Source organism: Nematolebias whitei, chromosome 3 (assembly GCF_014905685.2).
Source record: "Nematolebias whitei isolate Nwh7 chromosome 3, NemWhi1, whole genome shotgun sequence".
Lineage (NCBI taxonomy): Eukaryota > Metazoa > Chordata > Actinopteri > Cyprinodontiformes > Rivulidae > Nematolebias > Nematolebias whitei.
This window is the reverse complement of record NC_056500.1, coordinates 31,542,728-31,559,918: the sequence shown is the minus strand read 5'-3', so window position 1 is coordinate 31,559,918 and position 17,191 is coordinate 31,542,728. Positions and strand designations below refer to the sequence as shown.

Genomic DNA, 17,191 nt, shown 5'->3' with positions numbered 1-17,191 from the left:
CCTCTTTCAAATCAAAGCATGGACAGTCTATTTGTCCTTGCTCTCTCTGGCAAAAACAGGTGATATCCCAGTGGTGGATTTTCCCTTTACAGGTACTGATCACCTGGTGGATCCTCATTGTTCCCCTCACTGGAGTCCATGTGGGTACCTATGTGAAATGAAAACATATAAATGGCAAAGATATATGTTAATGAGTATACCTCAGAACTACTCTGGAACACTATTCCATCATCTGAAATTTTTATTTGTAGATGATTTCATGTAGGTAAATGTCATATGCATATCAGCAGTTTACCAGTGTCATAGAAATTGTACTAACCTGCTGCATTTCATCCACTTTTACTTCCACATTGTTCTCACTTACAAAGAATAGCTCCACAACTGATTGCTGCTGCTTGAGGAACCAAGTAGGTATCGTTGCAGGCAAATTCGGAAGGCGTATCTGGGCGGCCACATCTGATTGGACGATAGAAAAACGGGCGTATCCGGCCGACCACATCTGATTGGACTATAGGAAAATGGGCGTATCTGGAAGGCTACATCTGATTGGACGATAGAAAAAAAGGCTGAACGATAAAAAGCCGTTTGTGTTAACCAGAGCCCTGTAAAGAGAAATTATCTTTTTTTCCCCATTTCCTATATTCTCCCTAGTTTTATTATTTTATATCCTAGAACTTAAACAAAACTCCAGTTTTGATGCATATCTGTTGATAATGAACCAAAACTACTGAAACAGTGAGTATGCTTGTTAGAAAAATATTCCTGTCATCAGATCTCAGTTAGCTTCATTGCAGCTGAACACCGTGTTACACTGAACATCACATCAGCTGATGGACATAAATACAGTACAGTAATATTATATTCTCAAAATACTAACAATAATATGTTCATTTTACTTGTGAAAAGTTATCCCCCGAGACCTGACGTCAACAGTCCGTCGATTAGAACAGAAATAAGCTGCGAAGTGCTGAAACATCTTCTGCTTTAACCAAATAAGGAAGACCGCTCCAAGATGGCGGCCGAAAACCCTGCGCCGCAGCAGCCAATGAGGGATCTAGTGATTATATGATATCTATGGTGTTAACCACAGACACTTTATGTCTAAAAACAAGGCGTTATTGGCAGACTGTGTTAACCACAGGCATATTATGTCTATGGTGTTAACCGGTTCGACATTAGCGGCGTCTCAGGTTCAACATTGGCGACATCTCGATAACTTCTTTTTCCGCGTCTCTTAACACAGAACTTCCGGTTACATTTCAAAATAAGAGTAACATAACTGAGTAGTGGGGAGGGCTTTTTTTTTTTTTTTTTTAAATACCTAGCCATAACATTAAAAACAAAGTCCATTTTGGTTGTTGAAAAATGTGCAAATAGTTACAATCGATTCATAAAGAAAGAAAAATATTAATGATACTTAAACTGGCCTTGGGACAAAGGATGTTTCCTTTAACTTCACATTTTCTTGTTCAACTTATAAATCAGTCACTGCAGATGAGTTATTGTCAGTTTCTGTAAGATTTCTGCAACTGGAGCAGGTATTTCTGTTTACTGGTTAACTTCCTCAGCTGTTTCAGGTTTAAAGGGTCAGTCCTACTCCATGTTTCAGCTCCTTTCATAGATCAGATCTCAGAACACTTCTAAAGAGCAAATGTTGTTTTTAGCGTTTGTTTTGGGCCATTATCTGTTACAGGACTCATGATCTTTAATTGAGACCAGACTTTTAGGACAAATGGGAGCAGGTTTCGCTTCAGATGCTTCATATTTCATTGTATTCAGACCACACTCAAGCCAACCTGTGTCAGGTGCAGCCTACAACCAAGAACAAAAGAGAATCTTCTTGTGTTGACAGTAGAGTTAACGCTGGTTCTTAGAATCTGTCCTGTTGTACTGAGCAGTCTTTCAATAAGGATAATATGGGTGGTGCATATCTTCTGGCTGACTCTCTTGTGCTGGAATACATTTTGGGTGTGTTAGCGATGCTGTGGGTGCATCCAGCTCAGTGATATAAATACTAGAATATACGTCATTGGCCCAGCTCTTCTTGAAGGTGGGCCTAACGTTACCTGCCACTTTGCAGTGATTCACTGGACCAGCTCCCCTCTCACCATTGGTTACTTTCAAAGAAATGAACAAAACAAAAAGCCGCAACATGAATGTAACTTGTAATGCAACGCATTATAGAAATGTAGTGTAGTAGAAAGAACAGATACTTGATGTAAAATGTAGTGGAGTAAAAGTACCCACATTTAACTCTACTTAAGTAAAGTACAGATACATGAAAAATGTACTTAAGTACAGTAACAAAGTATTTGTACTTAGTTACATCCCACCACTGTGTGTATATATATATATATATATATATATATATATATATATATATATATATATATATATATATATATATACACACACATTTTAGAAAAAAATCAGGGTCAGAGAAACATGCGGACATGAAATGTTGCCGCAAAAAAACAATCACCCAGTTAAAAGTTTACACCACGTCTGTCTCAAATATACTTTAGCACACTAAATTAGACTTTATTACCATGTTTGTGTACTTCATATGTTGTAGCTAACGGTTAGCTCGCTAAGCTACGTCTGCTCTTACCTTGATAGCTGTGGATACACTCTTCATGGAATAACTTTTCTCCTTTCTCAAGTTTATTGGCTGAAGAATTCACCGCTGCCATTTCCTCCACATCAGCGAAAGAAAAGGCTGGCACTTCCATTAAGACCGGAAGTAACCCAGTGCCATGAGACGCAACTTTCGGTTGTCGTTTTTGCTAGGTTTTGTGCTGCTCTTCGTTTCTTTCGTATGGTTTTGTCTTCACTGGCAAATACAGAATATGAAGAAGTTTTTCGAAGACCTTAAAAAAGACCTCACGTTTAAGTCTGCGGGACCCGGGAAGAAGTTAACAGAAGATACGAGGTAAATTAGCACGCTTTTAATTTTTTTACAACATGCTACGGCGCTAACAGCATTAGGCTAATAGCTCAGGATTATTTTGATCTGCATGCGTGTTAGTGTTTAACGAGCTAACTGTTTATGTTATTATTTACTGAAGTAGATTACGTAACAGTCAAGTCGATCGTTATCGAGGGTTGGTCTTAGCGGGAAGTGTTCAGTCACGTGGTGTGTTTAATTACGTCGTTCGGCCCTTTCATCTTAAACCGATGCCTGTTTCCTCATCCGGAGTTGTTGTTGTCCTTCCAGCACCAAACCGCAGGTGGTGCAGAGCGACTCCAGCTCCAACCAGAACAGCCATGCTCCCGGTGAAGGAGCCCAGAGGGCAGGAGCCGCAGCCCTGGCCAGAATTGAGCAGAAGCCGAGGCCGAAAGTGCACGCGTCCAAGGCGATCAGGAACCAGGGTGAGGGAAGAGCTGAGCCCCATGACACTCCTCACACTGTGCTGTTCTTTAGGCGTCTTGCTTTAAGTCAGATTGATTAAATACTGGACTCGGTAAGAGAATTCGAGGAAAGAAATTAATTTATAAACGCCAAGAGACGGCAGTAGTGCAACATTGATGGATGCAAGCTGCAGTTAAAAACCAAAGAAGAAGAAGTCAGATTAGCTCAGAGCAGAGCCCTGAGAGAGTTGCGACACTCTTTGAACTCGCCGATACGCGGTCACGTGGTTCATGCAGCTCCCAATAGTTCCAAACAGCTCATCCTGTCAGCCAGTTTGAGCGGCTGCTGACGCAACATAACACAAAAATCGACTTTTCTTACTTTACCTGTGTCTTTCAGTAATTACTGAGCAGTAACGAACTGATTATTTCACACACTATGCATTTTATCAAAGCATTTTTAGAAGCGGCTGATACATTTATCATTACATTTTTTTAGAAGGGAACGAGTCTGCAAACACATATTTGTTAGAATTTTTTTTAATATGCAATACAATGATCAATATAGCCATGTCAGTGTTTTATAACGTTACACAGGATAAATAAAAGATCAGAGTAACACCTGTTATAAAGCTTATTCGTGATGTTCTCTGCTTGTCCTCCATGCAGCAGTTCAGATCTGCTCCAGCTTACCTCAGATCATCTGGATGAATTATTGATTTCTATAGAAGATATTAATTCAACCTTTATTTAAACAGGTTCGTCCCATTGAGCCACGAGGACTCATTTACAAGAGAGACTGAATATAATTGTTGTATTTGTCGTTTTTTTTATGGCAACCAAGTACCTGATAACTGAGTTGATTGTAGCCTGACAACTATTGTAAAATTAATTCATTGATTAAAATGTTAATTTAAATGAAACTGTTTCTAGTTAAAATCATAACAGATGACAAAATAAGTGTTAACTGTGCAAAAATAAATTAACAATTTATTATAAAATATGTAAAATGTAAAACAAGCTTTAATAAAGTACTTTTACTGCCATTTATACTGTTTATTAATGACATCATCTCAAGTCAGCAGGAGCACCACCATCATCATCATCATCACAACAACACAAAGTGAGAGCTGTAAATTTAATCTGCACAAACATTTTCAATCAGGGCTCAAAATGTTTAACTGTCAAAGAAATGTGCAAGAAAATAAACTAATGTTGCTCTACAGACACATTTAGAGAGAGGACAGTTCACAGAGACACAGTGAGGACGAGTCAGACAGAGACACAGTGAGGACGAGTGAGACAGGGACACAGTGAGGACGTGTGAGACTGAAGGAGGGTCAACCAGTTGTTCATGGACCAGAACCAGATGAGAAGAACAGCAGAACTTCCACTGACCAGTGACCTGACCAGTGATCTGACCAGTGATCTGACCAGCGACCTGACCAGTGATCTGACCAGTGATCACACATGTTGTTCTAAATTAAACTTTGGTACGAACAGTGTTAAATAAGACACGTCATATTTTTATTGAACATTAATCTTCATTCTAACAGTGACGTTGTAATTTCAGAGACTGAGGAAGAAACAGAAATGAGGCGAGTGAGATGAGGGAAAGATGAAAATGTGTCCTCAGAGGACGGGGACATGTCAGGATCTGATGATCCAGGATCAACAGGGCCAGGATGGATCAACAGGCAGTCAGGGAACAGAGATGAACAACCTGAGGAACAATTAGAACACAAAAAAAAAAAACATAAGCAGGATAGAAGAAACTCAGACAAGAAAATTAACTCAGTCCTGCGAAGAAAAATATTAACAATGGAAAATAAATTGACATATTTTTACAAAAGATCAGATGAAGACAACTGGCATGAAGAATAACTTCCAGCTCCATCTCAATGTACCTGTGATAGTTTAATAAGTGTTTTGTTACTGTCCTACAGTTTATTGATGCTGATATATTCTTGTAATAATTCTTATTTCTTGTTCTGTCTTGAAAGAGTCTCATCTCAACTTGACCCATGATTACCAAACGCTAAACTAATAATATAAAACTAATGTAAATGAACAGTCCTGCAGTAAATACCAACTTTGTGAAGGTTATGGTGTTAAAGTAATTTTATTCAAACATCTTGATTCAGCTGTTACTGATTAATAGAAGACAGAAAATGAGATCTTGTACCTTTGTGATACTTTGAATGCAACATTCAGTTCATGAAGTCATTCTCCTCTGGTTTACCTGGAAAACATGAAAACATTGACTCATCTCCACAATCACGTTTTTCTTTAATGATAATGTCACAATTTATGCTGCAGTCTTTGACAAATGATCTATAACTTTAACTAAATTACATCAATCTTGTTGTCATGTTGTCATCATTCTTTGTTAAATCAGGTCTCTCTTGTAAATGAGTCCTCGAGGCTCAATGGGATTTACCTGTAGAAATAAAGGTTGAATGAATCTCTCAGAATAAAAAAGGCCAAATATTTTCTAGTTGAGTTCAGTAACTGGAATTACCATAATTTAAAAAAGACCACCTTTCAAAATTTAAGCAGTAATAGATATTTTAAAACGTTGAATTAGAAATCGACCCGTTTAAACCGTCATGTTGCAGAGCAGCTGCAGTTAAAACACAACTAGCAATTTAACATGTTTCATTAACTAAAACTGGAGACAAGAAGTATTAATGTTGATAAATCGTGGTACAGAACAGTCAGATAACTCTTCACAATGGCAAAAAAGTGTCGTATTTTCATCAACTTACCGGAGAAAACGCGGAGAATGAACTACGTTCAATGCTGAACCACTGCTGTTTGGAACTATTTGCCGCTGCACGACCCACGTAGCTTCCGCATTCCATTCTTCTATGGGAGTGTCGCAACTCTCTCTTTATGGGGCTCTGGATCAGAAGCCTGAGAATACAAAGTATTTCCGGTGTTTGGAGGACTTTGAGGTTGGAGTCAGACAAACATTTAAAGGGCGGTAGGAGCTGGAAATTGTTTGGTGGACTGCATGAACTGAGCACTGACTGTAGCACCATGGCCTCCACTTCAGGTGGAAATGAAATGGAATGGATAAAGACAAAATCAGCAAAAATGAAAAAAGCTCAAAGGAAAAGACATGAAAGAGACAGAAGCTGGTCAGAAGATAGCGCATTACGAATAGACACAAGTAAAAAGACCAAAACAAATTCAAGTCCAAGGAAGCAAACACAGGTGGAGTTAATCAGGGAAGATGAATGGAAAGTAATGGTGGAGTTTAATCAAGAGGGAAGATATTTTCATCCGATAAAATTAACAAAGGCAATAGAGGAAGAGCCGGGCAACTCCAGAGGAGGGCACCGGCGGCTGGGAGCGGTGAGGTCGTTGATGCGAAACAAGGTTGGGGGGGGGGGGGGTGAGCATTCACTCAGCCCCCCTCCACCGACACTACGCTCTCCAGGAGGGAATGAGCAGCGGGGGGGCTGCTGCTGACGTCGCCTGTCCCGGAGGAACCATCCGATTCGCTCCGAGGGCTGGCGATAAGAGGAAAATTACAAGATGGTGTCGTCCAGCGAGTAGCGACCTGTCACTAAGAAATACTCCTCGGCGCTTACCTTGAAACAAGACTGCTCGTCTGTTTCTCCTCGGGGAGGAGAACTCACCGGGACGACATGGTTGACGTGGCGGGGCCACAGGCAGTCTTAACAAAGGTTGGTCAGCTAGACAACTTTCCTTCTTCGTTCTTCTGACAGTGCTGTTAGCTCGCTGAAGAAAAATGGGAGCCGATCACCCGCTCTTAACGTAATTTATATGGACCGGGTGGGGCCCACACAGCAGGTGGGCGTGGACTAAATTTTTCAGTGTAATGCTCCGCATGACGGAATAAACCCACTAAGCGACAGCCTTAAAGGGCGAAGCCTATACGAAATAGAACTAATTTCATCATTGTACAGGAACATACAATGATGACAAGTTGGCACTTATTATGAATGCATGGCACTTGAAATATAATCGCCTATGATCAGGGCCAGATTAACACTTTGCTGTACCCTGGGCAACAATCTTCAAGGGCCCCATCATCACGACCCCAGAATCACCATAATCTGGCAAAATACAGAATAAATTACCATAATATACAGTAAATATACTTAAAATTCTAACTGTCAAGTGTATTTTTATGTATAAAACTCCAAATGCTCATTGGCACAAATCATGAAGACTGAATTAAGTTGAACGCACTTTGAACACCACATGACACCATATGTACTTGTTTAGTAACGTGTTGGCCACTGGTGTCAGATGCATTTATAATGTGTGTGTGTGTGTGTGTGTGGGGGGGGGGGGTGTCTGGGGGTCCTCCTCCTCCAGAAACGTTTGAATAAAGTAGATGTCATTTCCTGCATCCTGGTGTATTTTAATGGTTGGTTAACATCTAGTTTTACCTACATAAGTAAACACTTGGAACACCTTGGGATTCCCCTGGAGGAGCTGGTCCAAGTGTCTGGGGAGAGGGAAGTCTGGGCCTCCCCACTTAGGCTGCTACCCCCACGGATGGATGGAAGGAAACACTTGATTCAGTAACTATTTTAGAGCTAATGGCACAACAAGAAGTAACCTGACCAACAGCTGATTCAATGAATTAAAAATATTATATAATCAAAGGTGATGATTTGATGCCCACATTAAAATTAAATGACTGTAACTTAGTTGACTTCAAATGCAACAAGATGATCAATGAATGTTTGAGACAAAGTATTTGCTGATTATAACAAAGATTCCTTCAAGAAACCTCCTAATATAAATCATAAAACCAGAATGACTTCTGCTCATTCTAAAATTGTCAAATGGTCTAAATCTCCTAAAGTGAATGAGAATCATTTAAAATAATAAATAAAATATATCCTGTAGCCATGATTCTTGAAAGAAGATTAAAATTTGAGGTTGATTTTTGTGCCTGTTGTAAATCACAAGATGAATCCCTCGAGTATGTTTTTTTCATGTCAATACAAAGTGTTTGGTCAGACATCAGAAACTGGATTAATCTCAAACTTAACATTCCTTCTTTTCATGCTGATGCCATTTTACTTTACGTGGATAACTGAAGCTCAGCTTTCTCTGATGCCATAAATATAGTTGTACTTATAGCAAAGCACCACATTCTCTGTAGTAAGAGGAGGGATAATAAGTCCTCCTTCCTGTTTAATGAACAATTTTAAGTCGTACTATTCTTCATTAAGTAGATTAAAAAACTGCAAAACTGCAAGAATCATCTCACAACAGATACAAACTTATTGTTTTAATTAAAACCATGTTTTTCAAGAAAAAAAACCTGATGAGCTTGTCAGCAGGTAAGGGGCGTTTACCTTGGGGACAAATTGAGGTTGTCGATTGGTCAGTTACTGACACGCCTTCTGGGTTGATTGACAGGTCGCGCTGTCGAGGATCCGATTGAGGAAACAAAAAAAAAACGAGAGCTGCAGCATCCGCGCTGGGAGGAGTCGGGGCTGCACAAATGCAGCGCAGAGCTCCAAGTAAAGCAGGAGATGACCAGATATTTTGCTTGTGCCCTCACTGCCCTGGGCCCCTTAGAGATCATGGGCCCCTGGGCAGTTGCCCATATGGTTAATCCGGCCTTGCCTATGATTCTTTGTAATATTGACATTGCACTCACAGATGTTGGGATATATTTTCATTATATTGTATAGATCCAATGCAAATCTCTTTCAAAATGTATATTCCTACAGGAAAATGTGCAGTAAAATGTCTAAGATACAAAGACAAAACACAGCATGATGAAAACTAATGCAGTGTGTTGTTTAGTAGATAAAGTCTTTAATGGAGGTGTAAAGTTGGATACTAACTGAACAAATGTGTTTTGAGATGTTGCTAAATCACCAGGAGTGTCCTGGTAGACTGTTCTACACTGATCATTCATAAGCCTTTGGGCAGCGGGTCGGCTCATCTTTCTATTAACATCTGTTTTTTTCTGCATTTCCTTGAAGTTAAAAGAGAACTGGAGGCTGAGGCAGCGGCCGTGGCTGAAAAAGACGAGGCGTCTGCAGCAGAGGTGCGTTCCAGTTCACACGAGGACATCTAAAACAACGCAGCTTTGAAACATTTAATTTGTTGGGCAACACATTTAACATCTTTGACTGATGTCCAGGGATCCAGAGTGAAAGAGGCCACCTGCCTGTCTGTGTCCGGTGTTTATTTCATTTGTCCTTTCACCGGAGCAATGTTAACCAAAAGTGAACGGGAGGCTCACATCAAACAGGCCATTTTAATGGTATGTCTCTGAGGAAGTAGGTACTTGTTCCTTTTTAGATCTAATCAGGACATATATGTAGTTTTAGCAACGTAATAGTGTTACTTAATACTCAGGTGAGATGAGGCATTGTTGGTTAAAAAACACTGTTTTCACCGTCAGCGCTTTGACGAGGATGTGATTGAAGCGTCTGTTATGATGATCCACACGTTTAACAAGGACAGAGAGAAGGTGAAGGCAGCTGTGGACATCATAAGCAAGTAAGACTTGATTCACAACAAGTTATTTCTTACAGATTAATGTCTCCGTTTACATGTACATTCTTAACTGCCTATCTTTTTGTATGTTTCTTACTTTTTTTTTTGCTAACAGATATGTTGAAAATATATGTAAGAACCCCACAGAGGAGAAATACAGGAAGATTAAAGTCCGCAACAAGGTGTTCCAGGTGTGTATGAAACTAGCATCTAGAGCCAGTTTATCACCTCCCCCCTCCCACTGGACTGATTATTTTAAAAAAATCATTCATCTTATAGGAAAAGATTTTTCTTGTTGAGGGCTGTCAAGAGTTTCTGCAGGCTTTGGGCTTCATGAGCGTTCTGCTTCCTGTTGAGGGCCGAGGTAGAAGCACCTTCCTGTTTTTATTCAACATGTCTGTCATGGCTACTTGATCATAGTTAGATCAGCGTTGTTTTTTTGTCTTTACCTGTAATGGTAATCAAGAGGAAGAAGAGGAGTTTCTGGTGTTACCAGAGCAGAGTGCTGACGCTCTGGAGCTAATGATGGAGCGCAGGGATCGCCTCCAGAGAGGAGAGCCGGTCAGAGCGCAGCTGGACCGGCAGGCTCAGGCTGTTAGGCCTTCTCCTAACGCCCAGCGCTTTGAGCTTCCACCAGAGTTCTACAAGCTGACGGCAGAGGAGCTCAAGCGGGAGCAACAGCTCAGGTTTGTTTTCTAAGTTATGTGCTTTTCTTTGGTTGTTTACATCCTCCACCGGTGTAGAGATATTTGTTAATGGATTCTTGTTCTGCTGTTTCGTGTGCTTCCTGGGTGTGTCGGACACCTCCACTCGTTAGCGTCTGTCTGTCAGAGTGTAGTGAAGGAGCTGAGTCCTTTGTGTGCTCCTCAGGACTACGTTAGTGGCGAAGAACGCCATGCTTCGCACTAAAGCCATGAGGGAGAAGGAGAACCGGAGGGAGAGAGGGAAATACAACTACACCCTTCTCAGGATCCGACTGCCTGATGACAACCTGCTGCAAGGTCAGTCATCAAGAACTCCACCGTGTGAACGTTTGTGAAGCATTCGCTCTATTCTGACCCATTTTTCATCTCTCGTTCCACAATGTTTGTGCTACTTCAACAAGTCATACATCAAAACGTTCAGCTCGTTCAGGACAATTCTGCTTTGACTTTTGGTATTGGTGTAACTTTAGCTTTTTGAAATATTTAGCCTTTTTTGACCATTTTTTTCTCAGAGAAAATGAATTGATCTCATCTTACATCAATCATATTTTCAAATGTGTTTACAACCTTTTCCTGCTCCTTTCACATTTTGTTCTGGTTCAGCTTCTTTCTGCAAATTTAAACATGTTTGAGCATGCATCAGGATGTTAAACATGTTTAGCTACTTTCGGTTGTCTGTTCAGCTGTTTTGTGCTCCTTTCAGATACTTTCTGCTAACTACAACATTTTTGTCCTTCTTCTAAATTATTTCAGTTCCTTTCAGCTTATTTCTGCAAGTTTCAGCATTTTCTGTTATTTCAGCTACTATTTAGCTATTTATGCTAATTTTTAGCTTTTTCAGCTAATTCCACACTTTTTGCACTTCAACTTTTTCCAGCCTAATTCAGCAAAAAAATGTGCTCTCTCCATTTCCTTCTTGCAATTTCAGCTTCTTTCTGCTTTTTTAGTTACATTTCAGCTTGTTTTTGCTAATTTCAACTTTCCAGGTAATTTCCACTTTTGTGCTCATTTCTGATTCTTTCAACCTAAATGGGCAAAACTGTGCTCTCTAGTTGCTAATTCAAGCTTGTTCTACGTTTTCAGCTAATTTTTTTTAGCATTTTTAGCTAATTTGAACCTTTTTCAGATAAATTCAAGTTTTTCATGGTTATTTCTGCTACTTTCAGCCTAATTAACTTCTTTATGCTAATTTCAATTTACGTGTTCAGCTTATTTCTGCAAGTTTCAGCATTTTCTGCAATTTCAGTTAATATTTAGCTGTTTTTATGCTCATTTGAATTTTTTCAGCTAATTCCACATTTTTTAGCTAATTTCAGCTCCTTCCACTTCGTTCTGGCGGTTTAAGCTTCATTCTGCCTTTTCAGCTATATATATATTTTTTTGGCCAATTTCAGCTTTTTAGCTAATTTCCTCTTTGTTCTAATCTCTTCTCATTTAAACATAGTTCAGCAAATATTTGTCTTTCTTCTGATAATGTCTTCCATTTTCAGCAAGTTCTTCTGCAATAAGCATTCACCGTGCATTTTCTCCAGTATAAACAACACACGTTATCTTGTTTTTGAGGTGAATGATTAGTACGGATGATGTGTGTGTTCCAGGCACGTTTTACGCCTGGGACCGGCTGCCTGCTCTCTTTGAATTTGTACGAGAGTCTCTGGTGGACGGCTGGCAGCCCTTTGAGCTCATCGCTCCAGGAGGTCAGAAACTGCAGGAGTCCGAGGAGCTCTCGCTTGCAGAATCTAACTTGGTGAGGACAAGAAGCAGCAATCAAAATAAAAATGGTCTTACAGTGAGGAATGGACCAAGAAACACTATTTTGTAGTGTTATGTTCAAGTTCTCTCATTTTCCGTTTACTATAAGAAAAGTAAAACAAAGTATTTATCTTCAAGCCCACGTATATTTACATAAATCAAAGATGGAGGTCCCATGCCGACACATTTTGATGATCGTGTTCCTGTTTGGTGCAGGTCCCTGCTGCCCTGCTCACATTTGCCTGGGATGCAGCTGTGCAGGCTGACATCGCTGCTGCAGGTGAGAAGAGCCCCACCCTCCTGAAACCAGAGCTGATGGAGAACATCCGAACGCTGAACTGAGAAGTCCCGCCGATTACCCCTCCCCATTTCCTTACCCCGTGCTGGGAGGAAACTGTTACGTCTAGTGATGCATTTATTTTTACAAATTATAATCAACGATAGAACGTGGGGGAGCGTCGCCTGGATGGATGAGCTTTGAGTATATTTTTGTCCTCGGATGATATCAGCAGCATTATGAACACACAAACATCAAATGTTTGTTTTTGTTGTTACGTACTGAACCCTGTTCAAGTCACGAAAGCTTCATTTTGTTCCCATCAGCAAACTGTGCTGCTCATCAGTGCCGTGGTTTTATGGAAGTCTGGATGTGATCTGTTCAGTGTTCAAGGTGGATTTTAGTGTTGATGGTCCGGCTTCTCCTCCCATTTATGCTGTACAACACATTTACATCAAGACCAGCTAATATGATCATCTTCTGGCTTATCGCTGATAAATCTTAGAGCAGTTCAGATTTGCTTCAATCTGATCAGTCATTAGCACTTTAAAGGAACGGTTCTAGCTGTAAAGAAAACTAAATTTAAACATCAAACCAAAAAAAGTGTAATTGTTGAAAGTTAGGAATAATCCTCAATGACCAACCCCCTCTGGCTTGAACATAATCACAAACTGCTTTTTTCTCCAAACCTTTAGAGAACATATTTTTATGCCAGCTTTTATTTTGGACACTTCCTTGACATTTGAAACATGCAGAACCTGTAATACTAATTCAAAATTACACTAATGATTTTATTTTACATAGCTAGTGTGAAATTAAAATAAATTGTCGTTATTAAATATATATTTGAACTTGCGCAATAGAAAACAAGTTTATTACAGCACTATAGATTAATGCTGTCTGGGTTAAATTTGGTAGATAATGAACCTGTGATCGGAAGGTTGCAGGTTCAAATCCCCAGATTGGCTCATACAATTTGGGTGGGAAAAGTTAAGCACTTATTTGCTTCCACCCTTTTTGGCCCTACCGTGGGCCCTTAACCCTCCAGCTGCTCCCCAGCACCTGAAGTAGCAGCTCTGCTCCACGTGTGATGAGAAAAGACTGAATCAATTTCCCCATTAGGGATTAACAAAGTAAACATTGTTTAAATGTAATATTGCCACAGTAATTTATTGAAAAGTGTTAAAACTTGACCCCTTCAAGTTTCATCATGGTTGGTTAAGATGACTCATCATTCAAAGTCGTAAAATCCTTGAGTTGTGGGCAACCGTGAAAGAATTGGATCTAAAGACAGTATTTGCATCTGATCAAGTTACAAGATAAAAATAATGTATTTGTGCACATCTTGAGCATCTACCATTGATTTGTTTGACGTGGCTGTATCCGTGACCAGATGTGTCACAGGAGGGTTGAAATCCTTAAAATGTGACTTGTGTTAAAGAGCATTGTGATTTAAATACGCTTTGTTGCTTCTGAAGCTGCCTGGATGACCACGCCCTGCAGATTTTATCTAATAAAACATTACATTTCTATAGCTTTGAGTTTTTAATGTGGCGTGCACACACAAGTATTTCACTGTGTTTAGGTTAAATCAGAACTGGAGGTTTTTTACAGGTGAGGTGATGCAGCTCCATTACTTCTTATAGATATAAAAACAAAACAGCAGTATTTTAGTTGAAAGTTGAGCCTTTAGACAAAAAATAAATAAATGTTTTGACATTTCTACTTTATTTCTGCTGCAGTGTGAGCAATGTTGCCTCCTAAAATTAAAATTATTTTGAACACTACAATAAAAACAAAGGATACACAAAAACTGAATTTGACTCGACAGCCTGTTTATTAAGGACCTTCTGACTGAAACTTTTATGTAAACTTGAGTTTTACTAAAAGTGTTCATTCTAATTTAGGTTCAGCTTTGAGGATTCACACTAAACAGGATCTGAAATGGTCCCTTTAAAAAAACAAACAAAAAAAAAAAACTACACATTTAATTGAAGTGCAGTACAAATTCATAAACTGCAGCATTAGAAATTCATATTTTTCTTTAGTGTTTTTGTCCACAGTCACATCCTATTTATTTACACCTGTCGGAGGCAGCGAAAGAGAATAAAACGGCTAAAAGGTGCAGTATTTTTATTTACGTTTAATGATTTTGTCGTGTTCAAATAATCTTGAAACATACAGAAATACATATTTATAAAACACTGACACTGTATCTAACTGTACAAGTACAGATCTCTCAGCTACTCCAGTGGTCAGATTTAGAAACAGCAAAATATATGAAACCACAGAGATCCCAGACATGTACATATGAACTTTAAGCCTCTTGTATCCCAGCACTGACTTATTATAAACTACCGTAGTTTCACTCGCACCACACGAACACAAATGTGTTGGGGATAAAGAGAAAACTTTGTGTTTTTATTGATGTAAATACTGGTGAAAAATAATTTCTACTCATCTTAGCCCTATAAACTCCCAGTCCCTTTGATTAGTTCTTCAATCTTTAGATTTTAAATCAAATGTTTTGAAACAAAAAGCATAGGGAGGGGTGAGATGAGTCAAAATACCAAGACTGATGTGCTTTTGTTTCATGCAGGGTGCTTCTTTTTTCTTGAGGACTCGGTTTTGATCGCAGAGTTTAGCACCAGGTCGGGTGCGTTAATGGGAAAATATAATCAGTGTGGTTCTGGTGAAAAGTCTCATCGGTCCTCAGGCCGAAGAGACTGCATCTGAAGCCGAGGGGGTGACCTCCATCAGACCATCTCCCTCAGAGGGGTCCTCTCTTTTGGTACCTAAAAGGTCACGCATCATGTTATATTTACCTGAAAATATGTGCATTTGTGTTTATGCAGTGAAAATCAACAATAAGCTTTCCTTAAAATTCATTTTAAGTAGCTCACCACTTTGTGTAGAGATGATGACGCAGTCTTCATTACAGTCTTCCTCAGTGTCAGCCTGAAAACCATCTGCTTCAGTCTAACAGAGTCAAACAAAAGTCAGTCTGTAAATTAAAGGTTATAATCCTTAAAAACACAGATTCACATGGATTAAAGCAGAAAAACACAACTTCACTGGATTGTTTCTACACCTAGAGGTTCCCCCACATCTGTAGTGGTTTAAAACTCCTCTTGAGAGTGGGTTTTTGTTATACACAGAGTGAATGCCACATGTAACCACATGGTCAGGGTTTAAAATTTCCAACCATAACTCCACCCACTCTGTCATCATGTGACCAGAAGTCTAACATGAATGACCAATGAGGTACTCTCCAGGACCATCCCACAAGATGTAATTTCTTCTGTTCCAGTATTTTGCACTTCATGCACAGACCTGTTCATCTGCAGCGATAATGGAAACCACAGAGAATTTATTATGATGCAGCGTTCAAGTTAAAAGCTGTCGAGGAGGAAACAGCTGCCGAGTGAGACGGAGATGGAGTGTCATCACGTTTTTCTGAGCCTCCAAGTAATTTACAGGAGGACGAAGAACATAGTGATACGTGATTTTTGGTCAGCTACTATGAACTTGACGTGTTAAAGGCAATTTTCAGAAAAAAAATTTGTACGGTAAACATGTTTAAATACCGCAACGCATGAAACACAGCGGAGGAGACAACGGGAGGCTCTTCTCTCTCCTCCCTCCTCATGAGCAGAAATCACGTCAAATTTATTTAGAAAGTACATTTAAAAACAGCAGCTGTTACCAAGTTAACAATAAAAATCAATGGTAGTAATTTAATGAATATTTACCGTATTTTACCGGTACTATGTGACTCCCACAACCTCGATAAGAATTGTTGGTAAAATTGATTGGTATGTAATCTTTAAATAATTTTGGTTATGTTGGTGTTTGGCACCGTTCTGTCCAGTGATTATTTCAGAGAGTTCTTGTGTATATCATGTAGTTGAATGGCTTGAACCACGAGTCAGACAGCGAAGCATCACGAAGACTTGTGACCATCACCAAGCCACAGTCCATGAAACGCCATCCAGTGGCTGAATCTTGTACTACAACAAGAAAGATTCTGGATAATGAATGGTAGATACCCTTACGGCAAGTTTAATAATTTCTTACATTTCATCACCTTCATGGATGGTGAGTGGTTCCATTAGGGCAGCTTGACTTGCTGCAAGGTGAGCCTTCACCTGCAGTTTCTCTGCTGCTCACACCTGGGCTCACTCTGATCGGGTCAAACTATGACTTAGGCTTTCTATATTGGTTAAAAGCAGCTTCAGTTTAATCCCTGGATCCTCACTAGTGCTTAGTGTATTTTTAGTTAACATTTTTCTTAGTTCATATCTTAGATCTTGTTACTGTTTTTCTTTTACAACTTATACTTTTGCTGGATGTAACTGGGACCCTGTGTACACAATTTTGTTCCACCACATGTGGTGCATATGACAAATAAAGAAACTGACTCATTTTTACAGATGACGCAAATCTGTTCTAGCCACGTTCAAAACAAGGGAAATCTGTTGTGGCGACTGAGAAGTTTAATCCCTGTATTCAGTACATTCAAAAGTATGAAAACAAGTGTTTTACTACCTGCTCAGAGGAAGTAAATCTCTTCATGAACTTGGTGATTGGCAGGCTGCCG

General features: G+C 39.5%; 2 protein-coding genes across 2 annotated transcripts in view; one reads left to right on the top strand and one right to left on the bottom strand.

Annotated features, from left to right (window-relative positions):
* Positions 1-2,735: 2,735 nt before the first annotated feature.
* Positions 2,736-14,086, top strand: ubxn6 (UBX domain protein 6). The gene is made up of 11 exons (XM_037674824.1): positions 2,736-2,932; positions 3,218-3,372; positions 9,339-9,403; positions 9,500-9,622; positions 9,764-9,861; positions 9,974-10,049; positions 10,138-10,222; positions 10,325-10,544; positions 10,729-10,859; positions 12,161-12,309; positions 12,531-14,086. The coding sequence occupies exons 1-11, from the start codon at positions 2,757-2,759 to the stop codon at positions 12,654-12,656; spliced, it is 1,404 nt and encodes a 467-aa protein (XP_037530752.1). The 5' UTR covers positions 2,736-2,756; the 3' UTR covers positions 12,657-14,086.
* Positions 14,087-15,103: 1,017 nt separating this feature from the next.
* The window catches only part of chaf1a (chromatin assembly factor 1, subunit A (p150)), a 17,644-nt gene continuing 15,556 nt past the window's right edge, over positions 15,104-17,191 (bottom strand). Inside the window, exons 14-16 of the mRNA XM_037674823.1 lie at positions 17,140-17,191; positions 15,495-15,570; positions 15,104-15,386 (exon numbers count right to left, since the gene is read on the bottom strand). The exon at positions 17,140-17,191 is cut by the window's right edge and continues 267 nt beyond it. Coding sequence (XP_037530751.1) covers positions 15,304-15,386; positions 15,495-15,570; positions 17,140-17,191 — 211 coding nt within the window. The 3' untranslated portion in view covers positions 15,104-15,303. The remainder of the gene's footprint in view (positions 15,387-15,494; positions 15,571-17,139) is intronic.

Excerpts from the sequence above, each read along its gene's own strand:
- ubxn6 (XM_037674824.1), top strand. The coding sequence starts at position 2,757 with ATGAGACGCAACTTTCGGTTGTCGTTTTTGCTAGGTTTTGTGCTGCTC. Across the intron at positions 9,623-9,763 it reads TCAAACAGGCCATTTTAATG|CGCTTTGACGAGGATGTGAT; the intron begins GTATGTCTCTGA and ends TTTCACCGTCAG. Across the intron at positions 10,860-12,160 it reads TGATGACAACCTGCTGCAAG|GCACGTTTTACGCCTGGGAC; the intron begins GTCAGTCATCAA and ends TGTGTGTTCCAG.